At 46.1% G+C, this 23,022-nt stretch overlaps 2 protein-coding genes across 42 annotated transcripts in view; both read left to right on the top strand.

Moving 5' to 3' along the window:
- The first annotated feature begins 9 nt into the window (after positions 1 to 9).
- Gfat2 (glucosamine-fructose-6-phosphate aminotransferase 2) lies at positions 10 to 19,919 on the top strand. Of its 4 annotated transcripts, none has more exons than XM_031989143.2 (15): positions 10 to 661; positions 11,831 to 11,938; positions 12,117 to 12,206; positions 12,524 to 12,667; positions 12,768 to 12,937; positions 13,495 to 13,636; positions 14,686 to 14,709; positions 15,831 to 15,851; positions 17,097 to 17,254; positions 17,381 to 17,620; positions 17,705 to 17,903; positions 17,989 to 18,233; positions 18,291 to 18,446; positions 18,525 to 18,653; positions 18,721 to 19,919. In XM_031989143.2, the coding sequence occupies exons 1-15, from the start codon at positions 655 to 657 to the stop codon at positions 18,964 to 18,966; spliced, it is 2,079 nt and encodes a 692-aa protein (XP_031845003.1). In that variant the 5' UTR covers positions 10 to 654; the 3' UTR covers positions 18,967 to 19,919. The 4 variants fall into 4 exon arrangements, with proteins under 4 accessions (XP_031845003.1, XP_031845006.1, XP_031845007.1 ...); XM_031989144.2 differs by lacking the exon at positions 10 to 661 and adding an exon at positions 7,838 to 8,089; XM_031989146.2 differs by lacking the exon at positions 15,831 to 15,851.
- A 368-nt stretch (positions 19,920 to 20,287) lies between these two features.
- The window catches only part of CaMKII (Calcium/calmodulin-dependent protein kinase II), a 156,837-nt gene continuing 154,102 nt past the window's right edge, over positions 20,288 to 23,022 (top strand). For 35 of the 38 annotated variants that reach the window (XM_076370733.1, XM_031989346.2, XM_076370732.1 and 32 more), the window contains exons 1-2: positions 20,304 to 20,470; positions 21,534 to 22,185. In XM_076370733.1, coding sequence (XP_076226848.1) covers positions 22,121 to 22,185 — 65 coding nt within the window. In that variant the 5' untranslated portion in view covers positions 20,304 to 20,470; positions 21,534 to 22,120. The other 3 variants (XM_031989332.2, XM_031989333.2, XM_031989334.2) reach the window with 3 other exon arrangements.

Raw genomic sequence — 23,022 nt, 5'->3', positions numbered from 1 at the left:
AAGGATTAAGTCAACAAGAGTCAATACCAAAAGTTCTAGTACACTTTAATCCAGCTCCACGCCTGATTCAATCCTTATGACTCGCGGAACATCATTAATAAAAACATACAATAATAGCGAACAAATATATATACATATATACATCGACAGTCGACAGCAGCCGTCATGTCAAGTTGATACCGTGGGCGATACTACGCAAGTCGGAACGCAAGTCGTGTCAATACTTCTCGACACGACTCGTCCGTAATTTACGTTTCACCTGAGGAACATCCATATATATTCATCCCGAGTGTATCCTGTGCAGAACGATCGAAAAAGAACCGTCTATTTTCGTTCTATCGTCGACCCGTCAGACCGTCCAGTGTGCCTGTAATGTCGTCGTGCAGACGATGGAGCCTACTGTCAATGGCACGACTCGATCATCGCGTACGCACACAACCAGCGTTCCGTTGATGTGATCATACCCACACCCATAGGAATTCTCCTATCATAAGAACCACGAGACAGTGTTGTGCGGCTCAGATTGTGCTTTGCTGTGGGACAGAGCGTCGCGAGGCCGGACTGGTGACAATTCTGTCTGCATTTCACCACACGTACTCCCTTTCCTCGCTTACTTACTGACTTACGTGGCGGGTATTCCAACGCTGAAACAACATGTGCGGTGAGTAAGAGAATTTCAGTCGCGGACCGCGCGGATCTTCCGCATCGTTTCCTTTTGGCAATTCGTCGGGCCTCGCTCGATCATTCGGGAGGGAAATTTTAAGGGAGAAAGCGGACGGCCGCGATCTCGCCGAAATCTCGATCCTTGACAGCTCGATCGAGCGTTTTCTATCGATACGGTGACGCGCTGCCGGCACGATTCTCTCCACGCCGCCGTACGATCGAACATCTGGCACGTTTAATAGCCGCGCGTGCCTCCTTAAACCTCGTTTACAGCTGGACACGTATTTAAAACATCCTGGCGTTAATTCCGCCCGCGAATTAAGGCTCGTTAACGCGCTGAAAGCGAACAGACGACACGTTGGAACGACACGTACGCGTCGGAGTGGTTAGCCGCGTAATAAATTATGTCGTTCGATTTTTCGGATCGATCCGGTCGAATCGATTTACGTGGATACACGCTTGTTCGGCCGTCGCGGAAGATGAACTTCCATTGGAAAAGGTAACGAATAATTTTTAACGCGTCGCTGTAAGTTTGGACCGTTCCGTACGTTTTCCCGTTCCGTCGGAAATAGAAATTGATTGAACTCGCAGCGTATTTCGCGCGTTATCGAATTCCCTATTGCGTTCCAATGGGGCAGGGGTGGGGTTAACTTCCCGATCTCGCCAATTAAATCCTATTAATAAAATGGAACCTTTGATATGGTCTTAATGCTTGTGCCGTCGCAAATTGGAGTTCATCCGCCACACGTGTAACTGTAACTGTAAGTCTGCTGATTTGTTTTCGTTAACATGGTGATCGCCTGGACTTTCTCCGACTTGAAAATTTGTTTCTTTTTCGCAACGCGTCATCACGCTAGTGGCGGAACTCATTTTCGTCGTTAACGTCCGCCCGAAAACGTGCCCACATCGAGAACTTTAAATTCCGATAAGATAGAGTGGGTGGAACGATAACGTTCTAGCCCACCGAGCGTAATTGTTGGAACAAATGTTGGAACAATATAGTGACGCAGGGAGTCGTTAAACGGAGCAATTATGCTTATCGGTGAAAGACTTATGTTTATGTCGAGGAACGTATTGAAGGAGAGAATAATAAGTTCTATGGACGCATGCTAACGTGTTTGACAGTAAATAGAATATCTCATTAATGTCTGATAATAATTAGAAGCTGGGAAACATCGGTGCTACGCGTTGCACCTATGTTCTAATTGAAACCAGCGAATTAATTGATATTTCCTGGCCATCTGTGACAACAGGCATAGTCAAGCATGGGTCAGGCATGGTCAGGCATGGTCAGACATGGGTCAAGCACGGTCAGTTGTAACCAAACACGGTCAGACACACGAAAACACGGTCAGACATGATCAGCAAAGCCAAGCAACCTGTGTGGCGTGATCTATCGGTCAAACGATCACCGTCTCACGGCGTTTCCATTACAAAAAATGTAACGGTACCCGTATCCTCCAACTGAATCACAATGAGTCGCTTTGAAACTCCTTAACAGACGGTTGTTGCGGCTCTTTCATCTAGATCACTGATACCATTTTAACCCTTTGCACTCGGAAGCTTCTCACTAGAAACATTCGACAGTTTCCGATGATACATAGGCGACACTATTTGAAACAAATTAAGAAAACATACGTAAATTAAGAAACAAATGAGAGTCACCATTGGGTGCAAAGGGTTAATTGTGACCTTTCTCCACCGAGTTGACATTTTTAGCCAATCGATGGCCTTAACACTAGAACTAAAATGACTGGTCTCGGTTCCTTGTTTCGCAATTATTCATACTTTGAAAGTATCGATTACCCGAAATGATTTCGAAAATAGTTTCACTTGGATACAACGAATATCCGAAGGAACTGAAAATTAATCTGTTACAATTCTTTAAGGGATTACACATTAATCATATTAAATGCTCGGTAGTTCTAGTGTTAAATATCGAAAACGTTCAAAGAATGAATTGATTTGATCTGCGAAGGATTCATCATTCGGAACATTGGAATGTAGAGTTACCGATGCACCGTTAAGAGGACGCAGAATCGAAATTTGTCACGGGCCACATTCTAGAGAAACTCGGCACGGAGAACCCGCTCGTGGAGTGGTTGATTACGAAAGGTTTTTGCGTCACATCGTCCAACGGTGTAATATGTTGTTTTTGATCAGTCTCCGCGCGGCGAAAGTTAGGTCCCCAGCCGGGGTTCGATTCGAAGAAAGGGAATTCGACGTGCTCGTAACGTTCCCCCCTCCGCTAAGCATCGGTCAAGACCGTGTAATCGTGGATCACCGGCGCAATCCCCATGTAAAACGAAAAGTTACCGTTCGTAACGCGACCGATCGTAAAACAGCCCGTTCATCCCGCAACGCGTGTACATTTAATTAACCCCTCGCGGTGGAGCGCCGTATTAATGGCGGCTCCGAGCATCGACGTTCGAAACCGAACGCTGCGAATGAATAATTTCGTTATCCGGTACATGGTTCTCTTCTTTTCGAGGAAGGAGATGACGGATGTAACAGTGATTGATTCATTGACTTTAAACGTTTCCCGAACTGCACGAGATAGTGTATCTTTGAAGTAATCCTTATTATCGTTGCAATATTTGAATGATCAATGGAATTTTCTTTATTCCGTAAGATTAAGCTCAACGATAAGGACGCTCGTTTTAAGTAGAACAAAACGCGAGTTAATCGAATGCTTTGACGTTAACATTTCCGAAAATTTGGGAAATCGACTTCATCGATTCCGAGACTTCGATGATTCGTCATTTTCGTGGAACAATTAGAAGAATCTCTGGTTCTTTTCACTGTTCGACCAATCTCACTTCCGTTTACGTTCCGACGATGCTTTCGCAAACAAATTCGCGGATGCTTCCGCGGTTAAACAATGAATGATAATTAGAAAGAGGTTTCGAGTACATTTATCATCGCGCGAGTAAATATTTACAGGCTCCCCGTGATCCGTCCATAATTCATGAAGTCCTGAGCGAAGCGCCGACACCTGTACAATCGCGATAACTTTTTTCCCGTTTATTAGTCATTTTCGAATCCGCTATCTTCGGATTCCCCTTAATTGCCTTGCTCTCAAATAATCGGCGGCAATTAGTCGGTTACTTATCGCGGTCCGGTTTTATTTAGTAGCTGACCAAAGAGGAAAAACACCGGAGCTATCGACCGCTGTCTTATCAACAGGAATGCTTTGTGAATGAATTTACTGAGCGGTGTTCGATTAATTAGCTGTCGATACGCTGGGGAAATGAGGGGATTGGTTTATTTAATTCTTCATCGTGCTTACAGATTGTTGGTTCTTTCCAATTGTTCCTCGATAATTAGGTCACAGTAGTCTGGCGATTTGTTTCTTTGAGAATATCGTCGATTCGTCGATTGAATTATTCAAATAAAAATAGATCATTAAAAATCGCATCGAAATAAGATTCCTCTCTGGATTCGCATTTCGCCGGTTCTATTTCCCATTTTTCGCATCTTCGCCGCGAAAGGAAGATGCACAAATTTCCTTTCATTTTTTATTATTAACGCTCAAGTATTTTTATTCCTTTATCGTCAAACGGTTCCAGACACGCGCGCCTATTTTCATTTTCTCGAGGACCTGATCGAGCCGCGACCGTCTCGGTCGACGACCCGCGTGTTTACGTCCCGATCCCTTATACCCGGTGAACGGCACGCAGATTTCCATGAATCGAGATTGAATTTCCTCGATCCAATTAATTCGATCACACTCCTAATTTTCAAGAAAACGGAGTATCTGTTTTCCGTTCTATTATCGTATTATTCACCGTGCACATTAAATTATCTAAGCAAACGAAGTTTCTCTAGAAACAATTAAAACCATTCATGAATATTCTTGTGACACCCAGTGTTTATTTACCTTTATTATCAAGAGCCATGCTTCGCAACATATATTTAAATTCGATAAAACGCCGAGGTCACACGCTCATGCCAGTGGTTGATAAACCATCTCGTTTACGCGACACCGGCTGATATAGGGTTCGCTACAATAATTATACTCTTGCACTATCATGACCTTGCCTGCTTTCTCATAAACTCGATCAAGGATCTCGTAATATTCACAAAATCAAAATAGAGCCTTCGCAATCCTATTTTCCTAATCAAAGTCCTCGTAAGTTCTCGCTAGAGCAGTCATAGACCTCTCGAGACCCGAAAAATTCAAAGAAACTCTTTCGCAATCTTATTTCCCCAATCAAAGTCCTCTTAAGTTCTCGCTAAAGCAGTCGTAGATCTCTCGAGACCCGAAAAATTCAAAGAAACTCTTTCGCAATCCCCGCGAATTCCCGCGAGGGCGAACGCGGACCTCGGAATTCGCGCGGACCAGAAAAATAATCGGGTCTGCGGTTGCGAGGCCGCTGCGCAGCTCGCGTCTCGATTTCGTGAGGAAGGTAAAGGTGAACTGGTGTCGCCGAGGCGAAAGGATCCGCGGAGAGTCCTGTCTTATCGAGGATACAAGATCCGCGCGCCTCGGGGCCACGTCTCCTCTAAATGTCACGTGTAACTGTCCCGTAGTGCCGGGCTGCTGCACCCTATCCGTCCAGCTCGCCACGAGGAAACTTTCACTCGTCGGCCGCGGGCTGGGCCGCGTCGACGGCCGGGCCTGTTCCCCGATCCTCCGTGCAGATTAGACGCCATTGTTGCGGTGTAACCGCGCGCCCGGTGTCTATTGGACAACAGGAGAAACCGCCGACAGACAGAAAAGAACGCGAGAAAAAGACGAGGGGGGAAAAAAAAAGGAAGGAACGGACATATTCGATGAACTTTGAGAACTCGTTGACTCAGCCGGTTGCAACACGTTCGCACTCTTGTTGCCCGTTAGAAGGCGGCCCCGGCTCTCACGCTTTCGTAATTTGCCGGAATGTTGTTTCGATACCGTTCGATTGTCCTTCGGAATTTTCGATTTTCGAAGGATATCGTTGGCTGTCGCCGATTAGAAGGCGCGGGAATTCTTCGGCCGTTGCGTGGAACGCGGTGGGCGACGAACATCCTTCTGCGCTCAAGATGGCGTTTGTTTGCGTGCTCGACCAGCTGGGTTGGAATTTAAACGACTGCGCGAACCATCTGTGTCTGTTTAATTTGTATAATGCTTAATTCAACAGAATCTTCGATGAAATAATGTGACCTGTACACTTATACTAGTATAAACGGAGAGTTTTCACAACTTTCAACTTGGAATTGCAGTATTTTGTAGAACGTATTCGAACGTAATTTTTTTAATTTGCTCTAAATGGACAGCAGAGCAAAAGGAGTTCCTTCGACGCGTTAATGGGTCCAGCGTCGCTACATATGGGCAACAGCTGTTGCTTAGAATTCATCCGCGTAAGAAAATTCGATCCGAAATCGAATTCTCTCCGGTTGACAAAGGTTGAAGGCTATTAAGGATTTGTTTGTTCTGTTTTCAATTCCGCGGAGTTCGCATTCCTGCGGGATCGAATTCAGCGAATCGACGAAACAAAAGCACTAGGAGCCCCCGTTCGAGCCGCCTAAAACCACTCGAGCATCCTTTCACTCGTCATCCTGTTGGTCTGTCCGCTCGTTTTGCTTCTGTTCCTGCGAACACTGCCGGAATTTTAAGAGCAGTGACAATTCGCGCAAGAATTTCCTGACCCGAAGGTCACGATAACCCGTCCGACAAGAAGTCCTTCGTTGAAGATACTCCTGCGCGAGTTTTCGGTCCCCCTTTCACCTGCTACCGTTCCCCGCCGCCATTTTGGTGCAACCGCGAGCGCGATTCTTTTGCCACAGCGGAACCCCGTTTATCCGAAGCTAGATTTACTCGCGCCAGCGATGTTCTAGCGGCAGAAGAATCTTCGTTACTGATGAGAAGATAACGGAGATCATTGTTATCGATTATGACAATTCAATTTTTACATTAGAGAATTCCGCGATAAGGATTATCGTTTCTTACGATTTTCAGATCCATCGGACACGTGTAATTATTCAATAGTAAAACTGGTTAACGATTGTAGCGAACTAGATCATTTATTAACATTTATTAACGAGAATTATGTACTCGATTGTCCGAATCACCTGGGCCCCAATTAGTTCGGATAATCGAGATACCAACGTGTTGCCTTTATCGTTTATCTTCGATCTGTCGATCCACGAAATTAGAAGTTTGCTTTAAGGTTCGTTATCGTTTATTACACGGCTATATCCGTTATCGAAAGTAATTGTATAGTTCTGTCCAGATCGTGTCTTCTTCTTCTTCGAAGGATGATCATTTTTCACCACGAAATCTGGGAAAGATAGTGATCATTGCTGATTTCATATTACGGAGATTAAACGGGCTCGAGACCGCGTTAACGTTTACACGAAAAAAAATAGAAAGATTACGAGGAATCGATCGCCGCTGGAATGAAAGTCCCCGATAGGCCGATTGTGCAACTGCATTTTTCCGTTGTTACTACATTTAATCTACTTCTATCGAGAGCGGGTTTATCGAAACAGGATGATTGACACTCGACGCTCAGAGAACAACTTCCGGTCGATGGTTATTCAACAATGTTGTTCCTAATCGATGGAAACACAAGTGTAATCTCAATTAGCTTGCGTCAATGTAACTAGTCTAATACCAAAGAAATAGATAAAACTCAGGGGAAAAAAGCTCTCCCGATTGTCTCTGACTTCCTCGAAAAAACTTCATTCCCGTCCTGTGCTTGTAGATAAAAGTTCTCACTTTACGTTCCAATGACGATTCGCATAATCCTCCTCGCTTAATCCCTGATTATTTACACTTCTCAACGAGCTTTTCGCAATAGTTGCTTCTCGGAAACCGATTAAACGAGCTAAGAATAAAATGCGGTTGTATCAGCTGTAAACAATCCACCTACTGAAATATATTACTTTCGATCTAATCATTTCAATCGGAGAACACGTTTTTTCATTTGAACGCCAACGATGGTCGAGTTTAGTTTAAAATTTTAACAGAACAATCCGTCGAACGAAGATAGAAGGCCAGGACCTTGCGTCGTGTTATCGGGATAAACGTTATCGCGAACCGTGCTCTCTTTTCCTCGGCCTCCGCCACCTGTAGTTATTTAACGGGGGATATTATTTCATCATCATCCCTCCCGCCACCTGGTGGTCGGCCGCGTGGCCGCCGATTTCTTCGAAAGCACGCGGGGGAATCACGGAACGTCCCTATTCGACACGTTAGACGTAGAGGAGGCTTCCCTTATCGCGCCATTGTGGAATCGGTCGACGATGGGATTGTCTATCGAACGCACACCAACAATCTCCTAATCGGAATTGTATATCTCCGTTGGACGGCTGCGGTCGTCTACGACTGTTCTCCTTTCTGCTATTTGGCTAAACAGTCGCCTGTCTGGTGGTCTGTCTTCTGGAACGAGGATCCCTATTCGACTGTGTTTTGGGGTTGGATAGACTGTGCGCGCTATGGGCGGTAGGTTCCGTTCCGATTCTTCCCCGATCAGAGATTCTGTCCATCCGATGTCGAGGATCCAAACGCTTTTGTGGTTCATGGAACGATTATCCATGTACTAATTTTTCGAGTGTCGTGTGTGCTTAGACGTGGTCAACCCTCCTTTCCTCGATTGTGTGACAGAACACCCCTTTGGTTCTTAAGGTGAAACGTGTTGCATCGATGTTGGATTACTTGTTGCATCATAATCGAGGGAATTTCGTTTGTTCTTAATCAGTGTCCCTTTTTGATACACAAAGTAATTGGAAGTAAGAAATCTTACAAGGTCAACGAAATCATTCGAACGTTCATTAATTGGTAACAGTTTCAGTCGGTTTGGGCTGATGCAATACGCGAATACGCATTGCAGTACTCTGGTTTCGAAGCTACGATCTTCGAGATTTATATAGACGAACGATAGAATCAGTTGTAGAGCAATCGTCCGCAAATCTAGCGTTAAGCCGGTACCAAACGAGACTCTCGAATTAATAGCGAAGAATCGCACGCGAAATGCCTCTCGGCTCACGTTGAAAGGTAACAATCGCGCAACCCAAGCGTCGCGACCCGAGAGGCGTTTCTAAGCCGAGGACGTCGCCTCAAATCCGATCCTCTTGAATTCCACCGGTTAAAATACTATCCCGCGACCGGGTATCCGATCGGCTCGCGCTCGAAACCAACCCGCTCGTGCAACAATAATCGTGTAACGTAATGACGCGCGTTGGTTCCACTCGCTTACGGTCTCCGTGTCGCGGAAAATTGATACGGTATCGGCGACCGGCACGGGGCGAAGGGAACGACGCGGGAGAAAAAAGGGGTAAAAGAAAAGGCAACGGCCAGCGTGGAGGGGAACAGGCTACGACACGGTACACGCGTTTCTAAGGCACGATACACACTATCGGTTCACGAAAAGGTCTTAGTCTGTTCGTTCCGGTGAACGAAGGCAGATCGAGATCGAAACAATTGAGTCGCTTAGGAACCAATGCGGTTAAGTCTGGAAAAGAAACATTGAGAAAATTCAGCTTCTGAAATGATTGTACATATTCAGAAGCTACAAGAGCTTTCCGACCTAGACACAGTGAAGAAACTAGTAAATCCTTGAATATTGAGAAGGAATATCATTTATTCCATTGAAATTGACAAAAGTCAATTGACTGCATTAGCTTCTGAGCGACTCAATGCAGTTTGAACGCACACGTTACAAATAATTCGAGAATACAGGGTCACAGTGAAGAAATGCTTCAGACAAAAGTTGTAAATAGAGCTGAACATATGGTGGTTATATCTTCTTTGCATTACGGGGATAGTATAAAGTTTCTTCAATGACAATGGGTATGCTGCGTTTCGATTCGAACGTTATCTGAACACAGAAACGGAATTTATTCGTAAATCGCTATTCTTCGAATGAAAGTCATTTTGTACAGAGACCACTTAGCAACACATTGGTAACCTTCAGTTTTTGTTACACGAACTTGTGCGTTCCTCCTTCCTCCTTGTCCCTTGACGATCATTATCTTCGCAGTGGTTTGCGAAACGTATGTGTTTAACACTACTATCGAGAATTTAATACACCTGATATGTAATCCTTATAAAAATTCTAACAGTAGATTATTTTCGGTTTCTTCAGACATTCGTTATGGTATTCAAGTCAAAGCTATTTATTTTCAAGATCATTTCGGATATTCAATGCTTTTAAGATATCGATAATGGCGAAACAAAACAATCGGACTACAATACGGTAGTTCTAGTGTTGACCCTTTGCACTCAGGTGACTCTCAGTCACCACTTGATTTTAAAACTATAAACTCTGATATCTAATGTTGAACTTTCTATACGTGAAATGTTGGAATAAATGTCTTTGTCTCTCAATATACTTCTAATTTCCCTTCGAGTTAGCTTCGAAGAATATCATTGTCGTCTCCTCAAAAAATGTTAAATATTTCCAGCGAGAAACTTCCGAGTGCAAGGGGTTGAAAACCGACGATTCCGTTGCGGTAACCCCGCGGTCGATCGAGCCGAGAGCGGATCGCGAGACCTGACCGATAGTGTGTATCGGGCCTAAACGAAGCGTGACTCCTCGCCACCGATTCACAAGCACGCGCGCTTTCCCTTTCACCTGCGCGCCTGTGTCGCGCGAATTACCTGGCCGCCTGCCTCTCCCTCTCGCCTCTCCTTTCAGCAGCCGCGACACGGGCCGCGTGTGGGTTCGCCTCACGGGCGACGACTTTTTGCATTTTTGCGATGCCGCCGGGGACCTCGAACCGCGTACCCGTTCCTTGGCGACGGTGTTCGGCGCCGGAACCATTTGTTTTTCGCTCGAGGGGAGCGGGAGGGTCGCGTTTACGAGTGCGATGCCTGGATTAATTGGAGCAGGTGCTCGAGATGATCGAGTATTACACGAGTCAGAAGCCAGTGCGGTTAAGTAGGAAAGAAACATTCCGAAAATCAACGCTGAAACTACTGGAAAGGTAGTTCGATCCATTTCTGACTTTTTGCAATTATGGAGAAGATAGACGTTTGCGAGATTATGAAAGAAATTGATTCAGTCAGACTAAATTGTAAATCGAAGATCAGGAGATATTAAAAATCGACGTAACTGTATCGGCTTCTGACGAGTATGAGTCACGTAATGGGAGAATTGCTTGGCGCGTGATTTAGACGACGATCAACCGTGAAATTCTGCTCCATAAACCGGCGAATGTTGAAATTACACCAGCCGTTACTCCCGTTCGACGCGATCGAGCGGCTGCATTCCTCAAAAATCACACCTACCGACGGATTACCCGTAAGATGGATCTCTATCCGGCACGGAAAGCGTCGTCGAACACGCGGATCGGGGTTGTCGGTCAGGGGTGAGAAAGAGTGGCGCGTCCGTTCCGATAAATCGTGTCGTTTCCGCGTTTTATCGTCGGCCTTCGAGCGGCGAACGCGTCAGACCGGGCAAGAAAGAAAAGGCAGTCAGCCGCGGTGAATAGGAAAGAAAAATGCCGGTATCGGTTAAACGCGTCGAAGGTCTACGCGTTTTCTATCACCATTGTACGGCCGGCGGGAGGTGGGAGCGCTGATTAATCGATTGTTGAAAGTATTAGATAGCCGCCGGATAAATCATTCGGTCGGCCGGCTTTCGAGCTGACGGTTCAACGACACGCGAACCGGACGAAAAATGGACGGAGGTATCGGGGGATCGAATGAAGTTTGATCCTTGCGCGATCGCCGATAAGTCGTTTCTGAGAATAGATTGTAAAACATAATTTATTGGAAAATACTGTTCGGAGAAATTACATTAATTTTACTGGCTTTTCGTGCGTTTAATCTCCGGGGTTTCAGAGTTGATCGTGGATATTAACTCTTAACGGACCGGAAGTATCTCGAGTTTACCGCCGGAAACTACCGTAACAGATAACAAGAAAGAAGTTCACAGAAGTGACCTAGCGCAATGCTTAACGCGTTGAGTGTGAATATTTCAATAATAATAGGGATACAAATATTGATAGATTGCTCCGTTAAGGGTTAAAATGGACGTTGCAACAGTTGCGATTCAAAGATCGTTCATTTTCGATGGTAACGTTGAGATGTTCGTTCGTTGGAATTAGAAATGTTTTAATTGAGGAATTCTATCGTTAGATCTTTATTTCTTACGTTGCGATTTTCTGATTCATCGGTATCTGGATCGATGGGTCGGTTGAAGGGCGATCGTTCAAGGCGAATGGTACTTCTGTTCCACAGGAATCTTCGCGTACCTGAATTACCTGACGCCGAAGAGCAGGAAGGAGATTCTGGAGCTGTTGGTCGGCGGACTGAAGAGGCTCGAGTATCGGGGCTATGATTCGGCAGGTGAGGATGACTCGAAAAAGATCCTTCTCTCGTTTCCCGGAGAAATTGCTCGGGGAAAAAACGGATCGTTCGATCGCGCGTGGGAATTCGAACTTTCACGACTCCCGGAAATAGAAAGGCGATTAAAAATTGTGGGGCAGCGAGGTGGTCGTTTATCAGACGTTTCGTCGCGTTTCAGGGGTCGCCCTTGATACCGCCGACGGCAAGGATATTGCGATTATTAAGAAGCAAGGAAAAGTCAAGGCGCTCGAGGAGGAAATATTTTATCGTAAGCATGACATTATACATTGAACTTTTCGAAATGAAAGGTGTCATTGGAGGAAGTGTCTCAACGGACATTAAACTTATGAGTCGCTCGGAGGCCAATGCGGTTGATCTTTTCTGATTTTAATAAATTACAAATTTTCAAAATTAATAAATTTCGAATGAATAATGTTTACTCGTTTCTGAATATGTTGTATCATTTCAGAAGGCTAAATATTAATTTCCTGTTTTTCTTTTCTACACTTAACCGCATTGGCTTCTGAGCGACTCATGTGTCTTGCCTGTGTTCTACTATTGATTATTTATCTACTTTTCTGGCAGGTACCAATATCGATTTCGAGTCAAAGACGCTGAGCCATGTGGGTATCGCGCACACACGTTGGGCGACCCACGGTGTCCCGTCGGAAGTGAACTCTCACCCCCAAAGGTCGGACAGCGAACACGGTTTCTTGGTTGTTCACAATGGTAATAATTATTTAACCGCGTGTTTCCTATCACGGCTTTGAACAATCGTATACGAGAATAGGAAAATCTTGGTGTCTTTAATCGTTACGCGTTTGTTCAGGCATCGTGACCAACTACAAGGAAGTGAAGACGTTGCTTCAGCAGAGAAGGGGCTACGTCTTCGAAAGTGAAACCGACACGGAAGTCATCGCGAAGCTTATTCACCATCTCTGGGTACAGCATCCGGCTTACTCGTTCCGCGAGCTCGTCGAGCAGGTCGTGCAACAATTGGTGAGCGCAGCTACCAACAACAATGGGGCAGGGGCGGATGGAACGAATACCTGGCGTCGAGTCAACACTGAATATAATCACGGTTTCCGCCTCCGGAATAAACCAGAATATCACGAGAAAACTCCGCGATTGTGCTTCAACTGAGTCCCACCGAGACGGAATCCGTTATCTCCATCTTCTAATTAGCGATTTCAGACGTTCAACTTTCAGTGGTTCTGAAATTCCGTGCACACGTGAAGTGGGATCTTTGATTATATTCAATTCATTCGGTCGTGTTTAATGTTCAACGCTAGAACCACCAGATGAGTCATAACTACTTAAAACTAAGATAAAACTAAGATACACGTAAATTGGTATGATATTTTAATTTGTATAAAAGAAAATAGGAAACACTGAACTCGTTTGCTCGGTGGTTCTAGCGTTGACATCGGCTATCTGCGTTTATTGTATCTAAAATTAACATTAATCCACGATTATATTCGTGAAACAATATCTGTATGTACAGCGTCACGTGCATGTTTATTTGTGTATCGTTGACATTCTAATCGCATTTTTAGGAAGGCGCTTTCGCCCTGTGCTTCAAGAGCAAGTATTTCCCGGGCGAGTGCGTGGCAACTAGGAGGGGGTCGCCGTTGCTCGTCGGCATCAAAACGAAAACGAGATTGGCCACCGATCACGTGCCGATCCTCTATGGCAAAGGTAAGTCGGTCAACTGGCGTGCCGTGGGACGATCGATAGAGCTCACTAGCATACCGAAGAGAAAGGTATAAATTAGTGAAAAACTTTCGGAGAGATCACAAGGCTATTTCTGGTAAATCGGGCGCCGAGGGTTTTCACACTGTTCGAATGGTACCATTCGAGCGTGTTGCTTCTGAATATGTCTTTCCTTTCTTTTTTTTTTCTTCCATTTTAAAGGGGCAAATGTGAATGATATAACTATAGTTTTATTATCCTCCTCCACACCGCTCCACCCTACATTGTGTCCCCTTGCAAGGAGGTTGGTATGGCAGTTCGGTGGAAATTATGTGCGAGAGTATTTGATGGTTTTTTATGTGCAGGAACTAATTTTGCTCATTTACGATAGCATGCATCTATACTTTAATACGAACCTGTGGTAACCGTAGTAGCTCACTTAGCGAAGTGAATAATAATTGTGTACGTTTACAGGAATACTCACCGAATAGCGTTTACTTCATTGCTACTGTGTGTACTCCCTTTTAATGTTCATTAGTAGAATGGGATTACACGACTATGTTAACGGGGATATATGTTTAATTACTGTATCTAATGAACGAACACTAATACAAGGTATCTTGTTCACTGTTGCTAGTCGCTGAAGATACATTTAACCGGCTGTACTATTTTGTGTACATTGTACTATAGCTGCTTACCTTTCTTTTTTAACCCTCGATATAAGTTTGTAATTAATTGTCGATTAGTAGGGAAAGCACTCGACGAATTTGAGTTTTGCGAATCTATTGTTTTAGACGCTTCGTTGAATTTCATTCGGATTTTCATTTCGCTGTAAATATAGAAGCATTTACTTGTACAATTTCCGGGAGAAATAGATAGCATTTGATGTCCCGTTTAATTTAAGTTTACATTAGTTCGTTTGTTCCCCGGAAGTTCAGTGAAAGCTGCATGCGAACTTCCTCTCGGGTGATTCAGTCTCAAGCCGATACTATATGATGTTTCTTTTGCATGAACACCTTCCGGTTATGTTCTCCTTCAACTTTTCGTCTCGACAGATGAACAACCACTCGTAAACAAAGGTATATACACTACTCTACACTACTCTACACTTATTTTTCTCCTCGACTTTGGACCCTCCTTCTCAACGAACTTTAACCCATGAGAATCGTCTTCTTCTTGACGATTAATTTATTAATAAATACGTATCATTTGGATGGTCCAGTGTCCGAGGAACGCATGCAAAGACAAATTTCGCTTCTGATCAGTGTCTCGAAACGATCGACGTGCTGTGTTTCTTAAAAAAAGGAACTGTACGATAATTCGGATAGCGTCTCATTTCTGTGTCTCTAAGTGTCTGCCTTTTTTAAGTTACTGTCTCTGTCTTACTTCTTTTTATAACAAAGTAACAAGGTAACATTGGCTTTTCTTTGTCCACCGGATTCGGTCGAAATTCTTCACATGAAATTATGTGTTTTAATCGTACATGTAATTGCCTGGAAACATGACCAACCGTACTCGTTCTTCAAATATATGTGTAAGAACAGCCGAGTCATAGAACCCAATTCGGAATTTTCAAAATTTCCGTTTCATATTCTCGGCAGAAGCTTATGCGTTTGTAGCTTTGTGATAGTAATAGCCGGTTGCAGCCTGGGACAAGCTGTTGCGGAGACTTAATGAATATTTACAATGAAATTTCCATACTCTTAAAATAGACCGTTCCGAACAACTTATCCCAGTCGTTGCATCACGCGAATTAAAAAACAATGGCTGAAAATGGTCTCTTTTTTGTTCAAGAACATTCTCATTCCTCTCTATCCTCATCCTATTCCTCTCCCTATCTCTTCCAAATTAATGCTACGATATATTTATTTTATACATTTCTAATTCGAGTTATTCACTATTAAAAATCATAACAATCGAGTGCAACATTTATCGATTTTATCAGAAGTTTCATTAACTATTGAATAAAGAAAATATTTCGTAGAATCCTGCTTGTGTTTTCGTACTCGTCACCGCCATCTTCCGCCATTGTTCCACCGGCCATTGTTACGGCATCATCGCGCGCCACATTCAACGTTGGTATTCGAATTTTTGTGTCGCCGATGAATGTTATGTCATTCCGTTACTTGTTTTTTTTGCTAATTATTTTGTTTTTTTTCTCGTATTTCCTCCCCCTACTCCTGCATTGAAATTTGAGCAGAAGTTGAAGCCCCGACACAAGGTAATACTTTACGTTCATATACGCTTTTGTTCGCTTTTGGTTCCGCTCGTTGCTTGTCTCTTCACACTCGAAAGAGTCGCGCGCAATCGCTTCTTCCGATCGGATTGACTTTGAGGGGATCGGTGTTGGTGTCCGTCAAGCTTTCCGTACGTATTTCCGGAACACGCGTTTCTTTTTCAGTAAGGACGCAGGGGATTTAACACCTGGAACCCACACGGCTTCCTCTGACCGCCATTTCGCTTTCGAACAGATGTATCGTTTATGAGAGGATAACTGTAGCTTCCGTTTTAAGGTTCACGATCCCGTTGCGCATTTTTAACGCAGTACGCCTTTGTTAATAAGATCGCATTATGTTCGTCGATCTATTTAAAGTAATCCGTCGATTATTAACTACTCTGCATGGGAACGATCTGACGCAGCGGTACGATCGGCAGTTAGACTGTGAATCTTTTATAGGGGATTTGTTTCTCTGCAATTGTTTACCGAGGAAACTATTCAGTGACAAAGTACGAGATCGAATTGTCGTGTACAGGATTCGCAGTCTAAATACAATGATCGTGTCAGGTGATTAATAGAAAAATAACGCGAAATGTATTAACAGATTAACGGAAACTTGCTTTGTTATTCTCACTGTCACGGCTACAGAGATTATTTATCATTTTCAGGAGTGGATAAACTTATTTGAGTACATTTATTTTAAGGATGCAAGGTATTTATTATAACGACATCGTTACTCACCACTTGATTGCGGATCGTTGAGAATAAAGTTCCACTAGCTTGAAATATCTCCAAAGTTCGAGCTACGTGTTTCAAACGAAAACACACACGGAATATACTTCTATTTTATTTGTCTACGTGAACGTCAGCCAAGTCGCGTAAACGTCCGCAGTCCACCTTACGACAATTTTTTCTAATTTGGTGTAGGGCTTGTAAAACCGATGAAAAAAATGGCACGATGCGTGATCACACGTAGATTTCTCGTGACATTGTCGTACTAGCTGAGCAGCGTCGTGCTGTTTTGGTGCACTGGCCATGCCTCTTGTCCAAGAAGCCTATATTTCTGTACATTGATTTGTATCTACACGCATAAAGTGTACATTTCTTGAGCCGAATCCTCTATGGTACAATTAATCGATGAGTTCCATTTGTTCGCGCAGTACCATACTGGATTGTACCATAGACGTTGTACGATATCGATTCACCCCGCGTTTCGACCAGAGGGAATAAGTATTTCATTTTTGGCAGACCACCGACCGCACGGCCGTAATCCTGAACTTCCGGTGATCCCACGCAGCGAGAGCACTTCCGAGTTCCAGCCGCTCGAGGATAAAGAGGTCGAATACTTCTTCGCTTCGGATGCCAGCGCCGTGATCGAGCACACGAATCGTGTGATATTCTTGGAGGTAAATTGTCCTAGATAATTTAGCGATGGATAGAGAGATCTACTCGTGTGTCTCTGTATTCGACATTTTAGAATTTCTGAGGATTCTCGAGTCAATTCAAAGCTTTTCTCGATCCTCTGTTTCTAGGATGACGACGTGGCTGCGGTGAAGGAGGGTGCACTCAGCATTCACCGTCTCCGTCGTTGCATGGACGATCCCCATGCAAGAGAGATCACCACCCTGAAGATCGAGATCCAGCAGATTATGAAAGGCAACTATGAGTACTTCATGCAGAAGGAAATCTTCGAGCAACCCGAGTCGGTGGTGAACACTATGAGGGGTCGTCTGAACTTCCAAGACAACTCGGTGACGTTGGGAGGCATCAAGGTAGGCTGGAAGTAATATTAATAAACGGCGAATGAAATAATAAATAGGATGATAACGATCAATCGATGGTGCGTTCACTCGTAGGACTACATTCCTGAGATAAAGAGATGCAGGCGTCTCATGCTCATTGGTTGCGGAACCAGCTACCATTCTGCGATTGCTACCAGGCAACTGCTAGAGGAACTGACCGAGTTACCAGTTATGGTCGAGCTGGCCTCTGACTTCTTGGACAGAAACACACCTGTGTACAGGGATGACGTGTGTTTCTTTATTTCTCAGTCAGGTGGGTCTAACGTATCCTGTAACAAAGAGTGTTAAACGTTTGAATTGTCCTAGATGATTCAGTTTCTAATTTGATTCTCTTGTAGGCGAAACAGCTGATACTTTGATGGCTCTACGCTATTGTAAAGGTCGTGGAGCGCTGATCGTTGGTATCACCAACACTGTGGGTAGCAGTATCTGTCGCGAATCTCATTGCGGCGTTCACATAAACGCCGGTCCTGAGATTGGTGTGGCCAGTACGAAGGCCTACACTTCTCAGTTCATTTCCCTTGTGATGTTTGCTCTGGTCATGAGCGAGGACAGGATCTCCCTTGGCAAGAGACGTCAGGAGGTATGTGTGGATAGAGATACATTGTAACATGAGGATGTTCATTTGTTGTTCCAACAGATCATCGAAGGACTAAAGAACCTGGACAAACTGATCCGCCAAGTCCTGCAGCTGGACGAAAAAGTCAAGGAGCTAGCCAAGTCTTTGTTCCAACACAAGTCATTGCTGATAATGGGCAGGGGATACAACTTTGCCACTTGTATGGAAGGTGCTTTGGTATGTCTCCTATACCATTTTCCCATGATTTAAAAGATACTTCGTTCAGATACTAACAAGGCGACTGGTTGTTTACAGAAAGTCAAAGAGTTGACATACATGCATAGTGAAGGTATCATGGCTGGTGAATTGAAGCACGGTCCTCTAGCACTCGTCGACGACTCTATGCCCGTCATCATGATTGTCATGAGGGACCCTGTTTACGTGGTAAGTTGCATGAGAGATCTATCAGTTCTAATAGGATCACGCGATTTAATTCAACGACTTGCCACAGAAATGTATGATCGCGTTGCAACAAGTGACAGCGCGCGATGGCAAGCCAATAGTGATCTGCGAGGAGGGCGACGATGAGACGAAAACGTTTGCGGACAGGGTCCTCGAGGTCCCCAAGACAGTGGACTGTCTGCAGGGGATTCTCACGGTCATTCCAATGCAGTTGTTGTCCTTCCATATCGCGGTGCTACGTGGTTGCAACGTCGACTGTCCAAGGAACCTAGCAAAGTCGGTTACGACCGAGTAATCAAACCTCATCTCGAACCATCGGCGGGTCTGTCCGGGGAATTCCGTGGCCGATCGTCGCTATCAGTCACATGAATCAACGACGACAGCCCGTTAATCATACAGACAGTTTCTATCCGCTATTTTATCGCGTACCGGATAGACAACGATTTATCAGACGCGCGACGCGTTCACGTGATAACGGGATTGTGTAATTTGTGATCATAGATCGATCCTTTTCGCTAAGTACTTAACGATTATAGATTTGTATTAGACATACGATCGCGGATGCGAATATTCCTTAGGCTCGTGCGTGTATTAATGCTAAATCTTAGAGTTAATTGTTTGGACCAGCCTTTATATATGTATATTATATATATACACAACATAGCAATAGACCATTAGCGACGGAAGTGAACGAAAAAAGAAAAAACGATATGTTTCTTATTTAGGAAGAGATCGAAAGGGAGTTCCTAGGGAAACGATTCCAGTGCATTTACGGTTGTCGGTATTTCGTATCAGGTGAATAGGAAAGCTGCATTTTCAGTTTACGGACTAATTGTGATTCCACTTCTCTGACGAAGTCATTTTCTAACGAAGACTGTGGCAGACGGATCGTCGTGTATCCCGGTCACAAGAGATTTTTGCATTATTGTATCCTATCGGGTAAGCGAGTGTATGCGAGTGTGAGTGTGTGTACCATAAATTCTAACCGAGCCGGTAAGCCGGCGACGAATGGATCAGGACGAGGGATTAATAACGAATGCGCCGCCATGATGCGAGCGGCTAATGGCGGGATTCTTTAGGATAACTCGTATTTTGTACAGTATTTAAGAGGAACCGGTAAAAAGTTTGATACGTTCCCTTTAATTTTGCTATAAGACACGTATTCGAGAGAACTATGCGAGTTTTGTTACTGACACAGTTGTATTCGTGTCCTAGTTTAAGGTCATATAAACAGAAAGTTTACCTACACCACGGTTGTTCAGATTCTATGACCTAACCCCTCCAGTGGCGCAGCCGGAAACTCGAAACAAATATAAGCTACATCTGCTAATCCTTCATTCCACTATTACTTCATTGACAATTAGCGGTTGAAAATATTCAGTTCCTAGATAATTATTCGTTATTCCAATTCAGCGATTCAAATATCTCAAATTTCCACCGATGGTGCTTCTACTTGAACCTTATTACCCATTCCTTCGGTAGCATTCGTCCGGAAAGGATCAGAATCGTTCCCTGTCGTCGAGTAAACAAGAAGCCCGCGAGCAGCGTGCCGTGACAGAGGCCGGATAGACAAATTTCTATTCGTAGGACACGTCCGTCTAATAATTTCTCAAGATCTATGCACGGTGTATCGTTCTAATTGGACGTGCGCCAAAAAGCCGATCGAAGCGATACCGGGGAGCCACCGTTCGGTTGGCGTATGCGCCAGTAGTAAATCTCGTGTTTATGTCGGACATGCGGAATCGAGTCAGTGCGCGGCATCCCGTCTGACCAGGGACGGTACGCATCTCCTTTCGGTGGTGAGGATCGCGCTGAACGTGCCGGAAACGCGTCGCGCTCGCTGTCCCGTGTTCCTGGTTTCCGGTTCTCCCCGGAGAAGTCGTCGGAGCGATTCGCTCGCGGTTCGCCCGGATTCGGAGGTGGAAAATACGCCCTCGCGACGTCGGTGTCGGGTGGGACGAGGGAAACGGGACGAGGCGGCGACGAGTCGTTCGGTCGTCGAGACGAGGAAAGGACCGCTAGGCGAGAGTCCGACGTCGCGCGGAGTGATCGGTGGACCCCGTAGGCCGTGGTCGCGCGAACGCAGCCGGAAAATCTGTTCGGGCGATTTGAAACGCGTCGCCTCGACCCCTCGGGTTATTTCGCGCAGGTTGGCTGCACGCGAACGTCGCGTAGGAGCCTCGTCCGACGGTGGTATCACTGCTAACCTAACCAGGTGTCACGGAAGGGGTACGAATCAGGCGGAATTTCCGTCGGTGAATCTGAAATACCGATCCCGTGAAAAATTCATGGCCCCGTCACGCCCTCTATGATTCGGCGCATCGACGCGGGCAACTAGAATCGAGATATTCAAATCACCGAGACGTCCCGAATCCCTTCGATAGTTCGATACCTCGATCACGGTCCACGGGAAACCGAATTAGCGATCGGAAGTGGGCCGCCCGTGACGGTGACAGTTGCCGCGGATTCCTCGGTGTATTCTTTGATCGCTCGAATATTTCTGCCGCCCTCTGCGATCAGTAACGGTGACACGGTGAACTACGTCCTTTCAAGCTACCTCGGCCGCGTTCAACCGTCCCGAGTGTGTCTTCCTGCCTCATTCGACGCACGCGTCCCGAGGCATCGAGCGGTTCGATTTCACGTGTTCCGTTTGAGAGATCACGTGCCTCCTCCGCGAACGTAATCGCTCCGGCGGCTTCCTCCTCCGCGACGTCCGGCTCCGGGTCCCTATTAACCGAACGCAGTGATCGGATTCGAATCGGCAGCGAGCGCGTTCGGCTCACGCGCGTTGGAGCAGCGTGCGCGACGTGCCAAGTATCGTCGTACCTATACTCGGTTCCCCTATACGCTTCGTCTGTACAGGTATATAGTTAGTGCTCGTGTCGCCATTACCGGCGGTGCACGGCGAGCAATCACATCGCCTGCGCCATTGCTCGGGAGGCCGTAGTCAGCGGGGGCAGCACTACGCGAGTCAGTCGACGGTCTGCCGGCGAGCAGTGCGGACGCGTCGCGGAAAGGAGGAGATAGACACGCTAGAGAAAGAGAGAAAGAAAGACAGACAGACAGAGAGAAAGAGAGAGAGAGAGAGAGAGAGAGAGAGAGATAGAGACGGTTTGTCGTCGGTTGCCCGCAAATATTTGCTGGCACGGCCGCGATTTCGCCCCACCGTCGGTGGCCAACGTTAAACGCGGACGTCTCCCGCAGACAGAAAGCGGACCTCCCCTCTTGCCCGGCCCGGCCCGGCCTGACGAACGAACGAACACCCTCCCCATCCCTCTTGTCACGGACCGAGCCGTTACCCGCTGTTCTAGCAGCGCCGCGGCGGTTCCCCTCTATTGATCGAATTCGACCAGCGAAGTTTCCCTTAGCGTGTGCGGTAGTGGCGGCCGGCAGTGGCTCTCGCGCTTACGTTCCTCGGTTGGTGCGGTAAATAATCGCGATACCTCGGCATGGCTACTCCGACCGCTTGCACGCGGTTCAGTGACAACTACGAGCTGAAGGAGGAGTTGGGCAAGTAAGTGGAAATTCTGTTTACAAGTTTTCTCTGTATCCGTCTCTTCGCCGTTCCGGACTGCCGAGAGTGTGCGAGAGGGACGACGGTGCACGCTCGGCGGTTGGGAGGACGAGGAGGGAGAGAGCCGTATAGCGAAGGAGACGCACGGGGAATCGGTTAACGTTACACCGCGTGTGTCGCCGCGTTTCTTTCCGTTTCTTTCCGTTTCTATCGGGCTCTCTTCGCGTCCGTACGCACGCACACCGTCGTCCTCTGGCGTCTCGTCGCTCTCCTCTCTTCCTTCGCCTATCCGTCCTCCGGTGTTTTTATTACGCGAGAGCTCGTGTCACGAGAGAGAGAGAGGCTCGACGCTCGTGACGAGTCGCAATGTCACACACCCGATACCCTCTCGTCGCCTGTTCCTCGCGTCGCAGTCGAGCCGCGGACGACAACGCGTTCGAGCAGGAGACGACTCCTAGCAGACGACGCCGTGTGCCGTGTCGGCCATGATTATTCCCTGCGTACACGGGGACTCCGTTCCACGGCTGTGTGCCCCACTCCCGGCAGATTATCGGCCTCCTTTTATCCGTGTTTCTTGCCCGTGATCTTGCACCGCGGCCGGGACCGAGCGCGCCGCGAGTTTATCGGGGCTCGCCGGCTCCGATACATCGCCGATCGAATTTACCGTGCGTCGCCCGCCTAGTGGGAAAACCGCTGCTGCTCCCTCGGCTGCAATGCCGTCGCGGAATTAGGTTAGGCGGTAGCGTCTCGTGACCGGTTCGAAACGGCTCGAGCCTTCCGACGCGGTAACGATCGAATCGAGGATTCGAGACTTCCGGTTCACGTCGTTCCCCGTCT

The sequence above is a fragment of the Nomia melanderi genome, chromosome 9, assembly GCF_051020985.1.
Source record: "Nomia melanderi isolate GNS246 chromosome 9, iyNomMela1, whole genome shotgun sequence".
NCBI classification, from domain to species: Eukaryota; Metazoa; Arthropoda; class Insecta; order Hymenoptera; family Halictidae; genus Nomia; species Nomia melanderi.
This window is presented reverse-complemented; position numbering and strand designations above follow the sequence as displayed.

What these genes read in the sequence shown, in the direction of transcription:
- Gfat2 (XM_031989143.2), top strand. An exon ending in GCCGATCCTCTATGGCAAAG is followed by an intron (nt 13,637 to 14,685) that starts GTAAGTCGGTCA and finishes TCGTCTCGACAG; the next exon opens with ATGAACAACCACTCGTAAAC. An exon ending in TTGGCAAGAGACGTCAGGAG is followed by an intron (nt 18,234 to 18,290) that starts GTATGTGTGGAT and finishes TTGTTCCAACAG; the next exon opens with ATCATCGAAGGACTAAAGAA.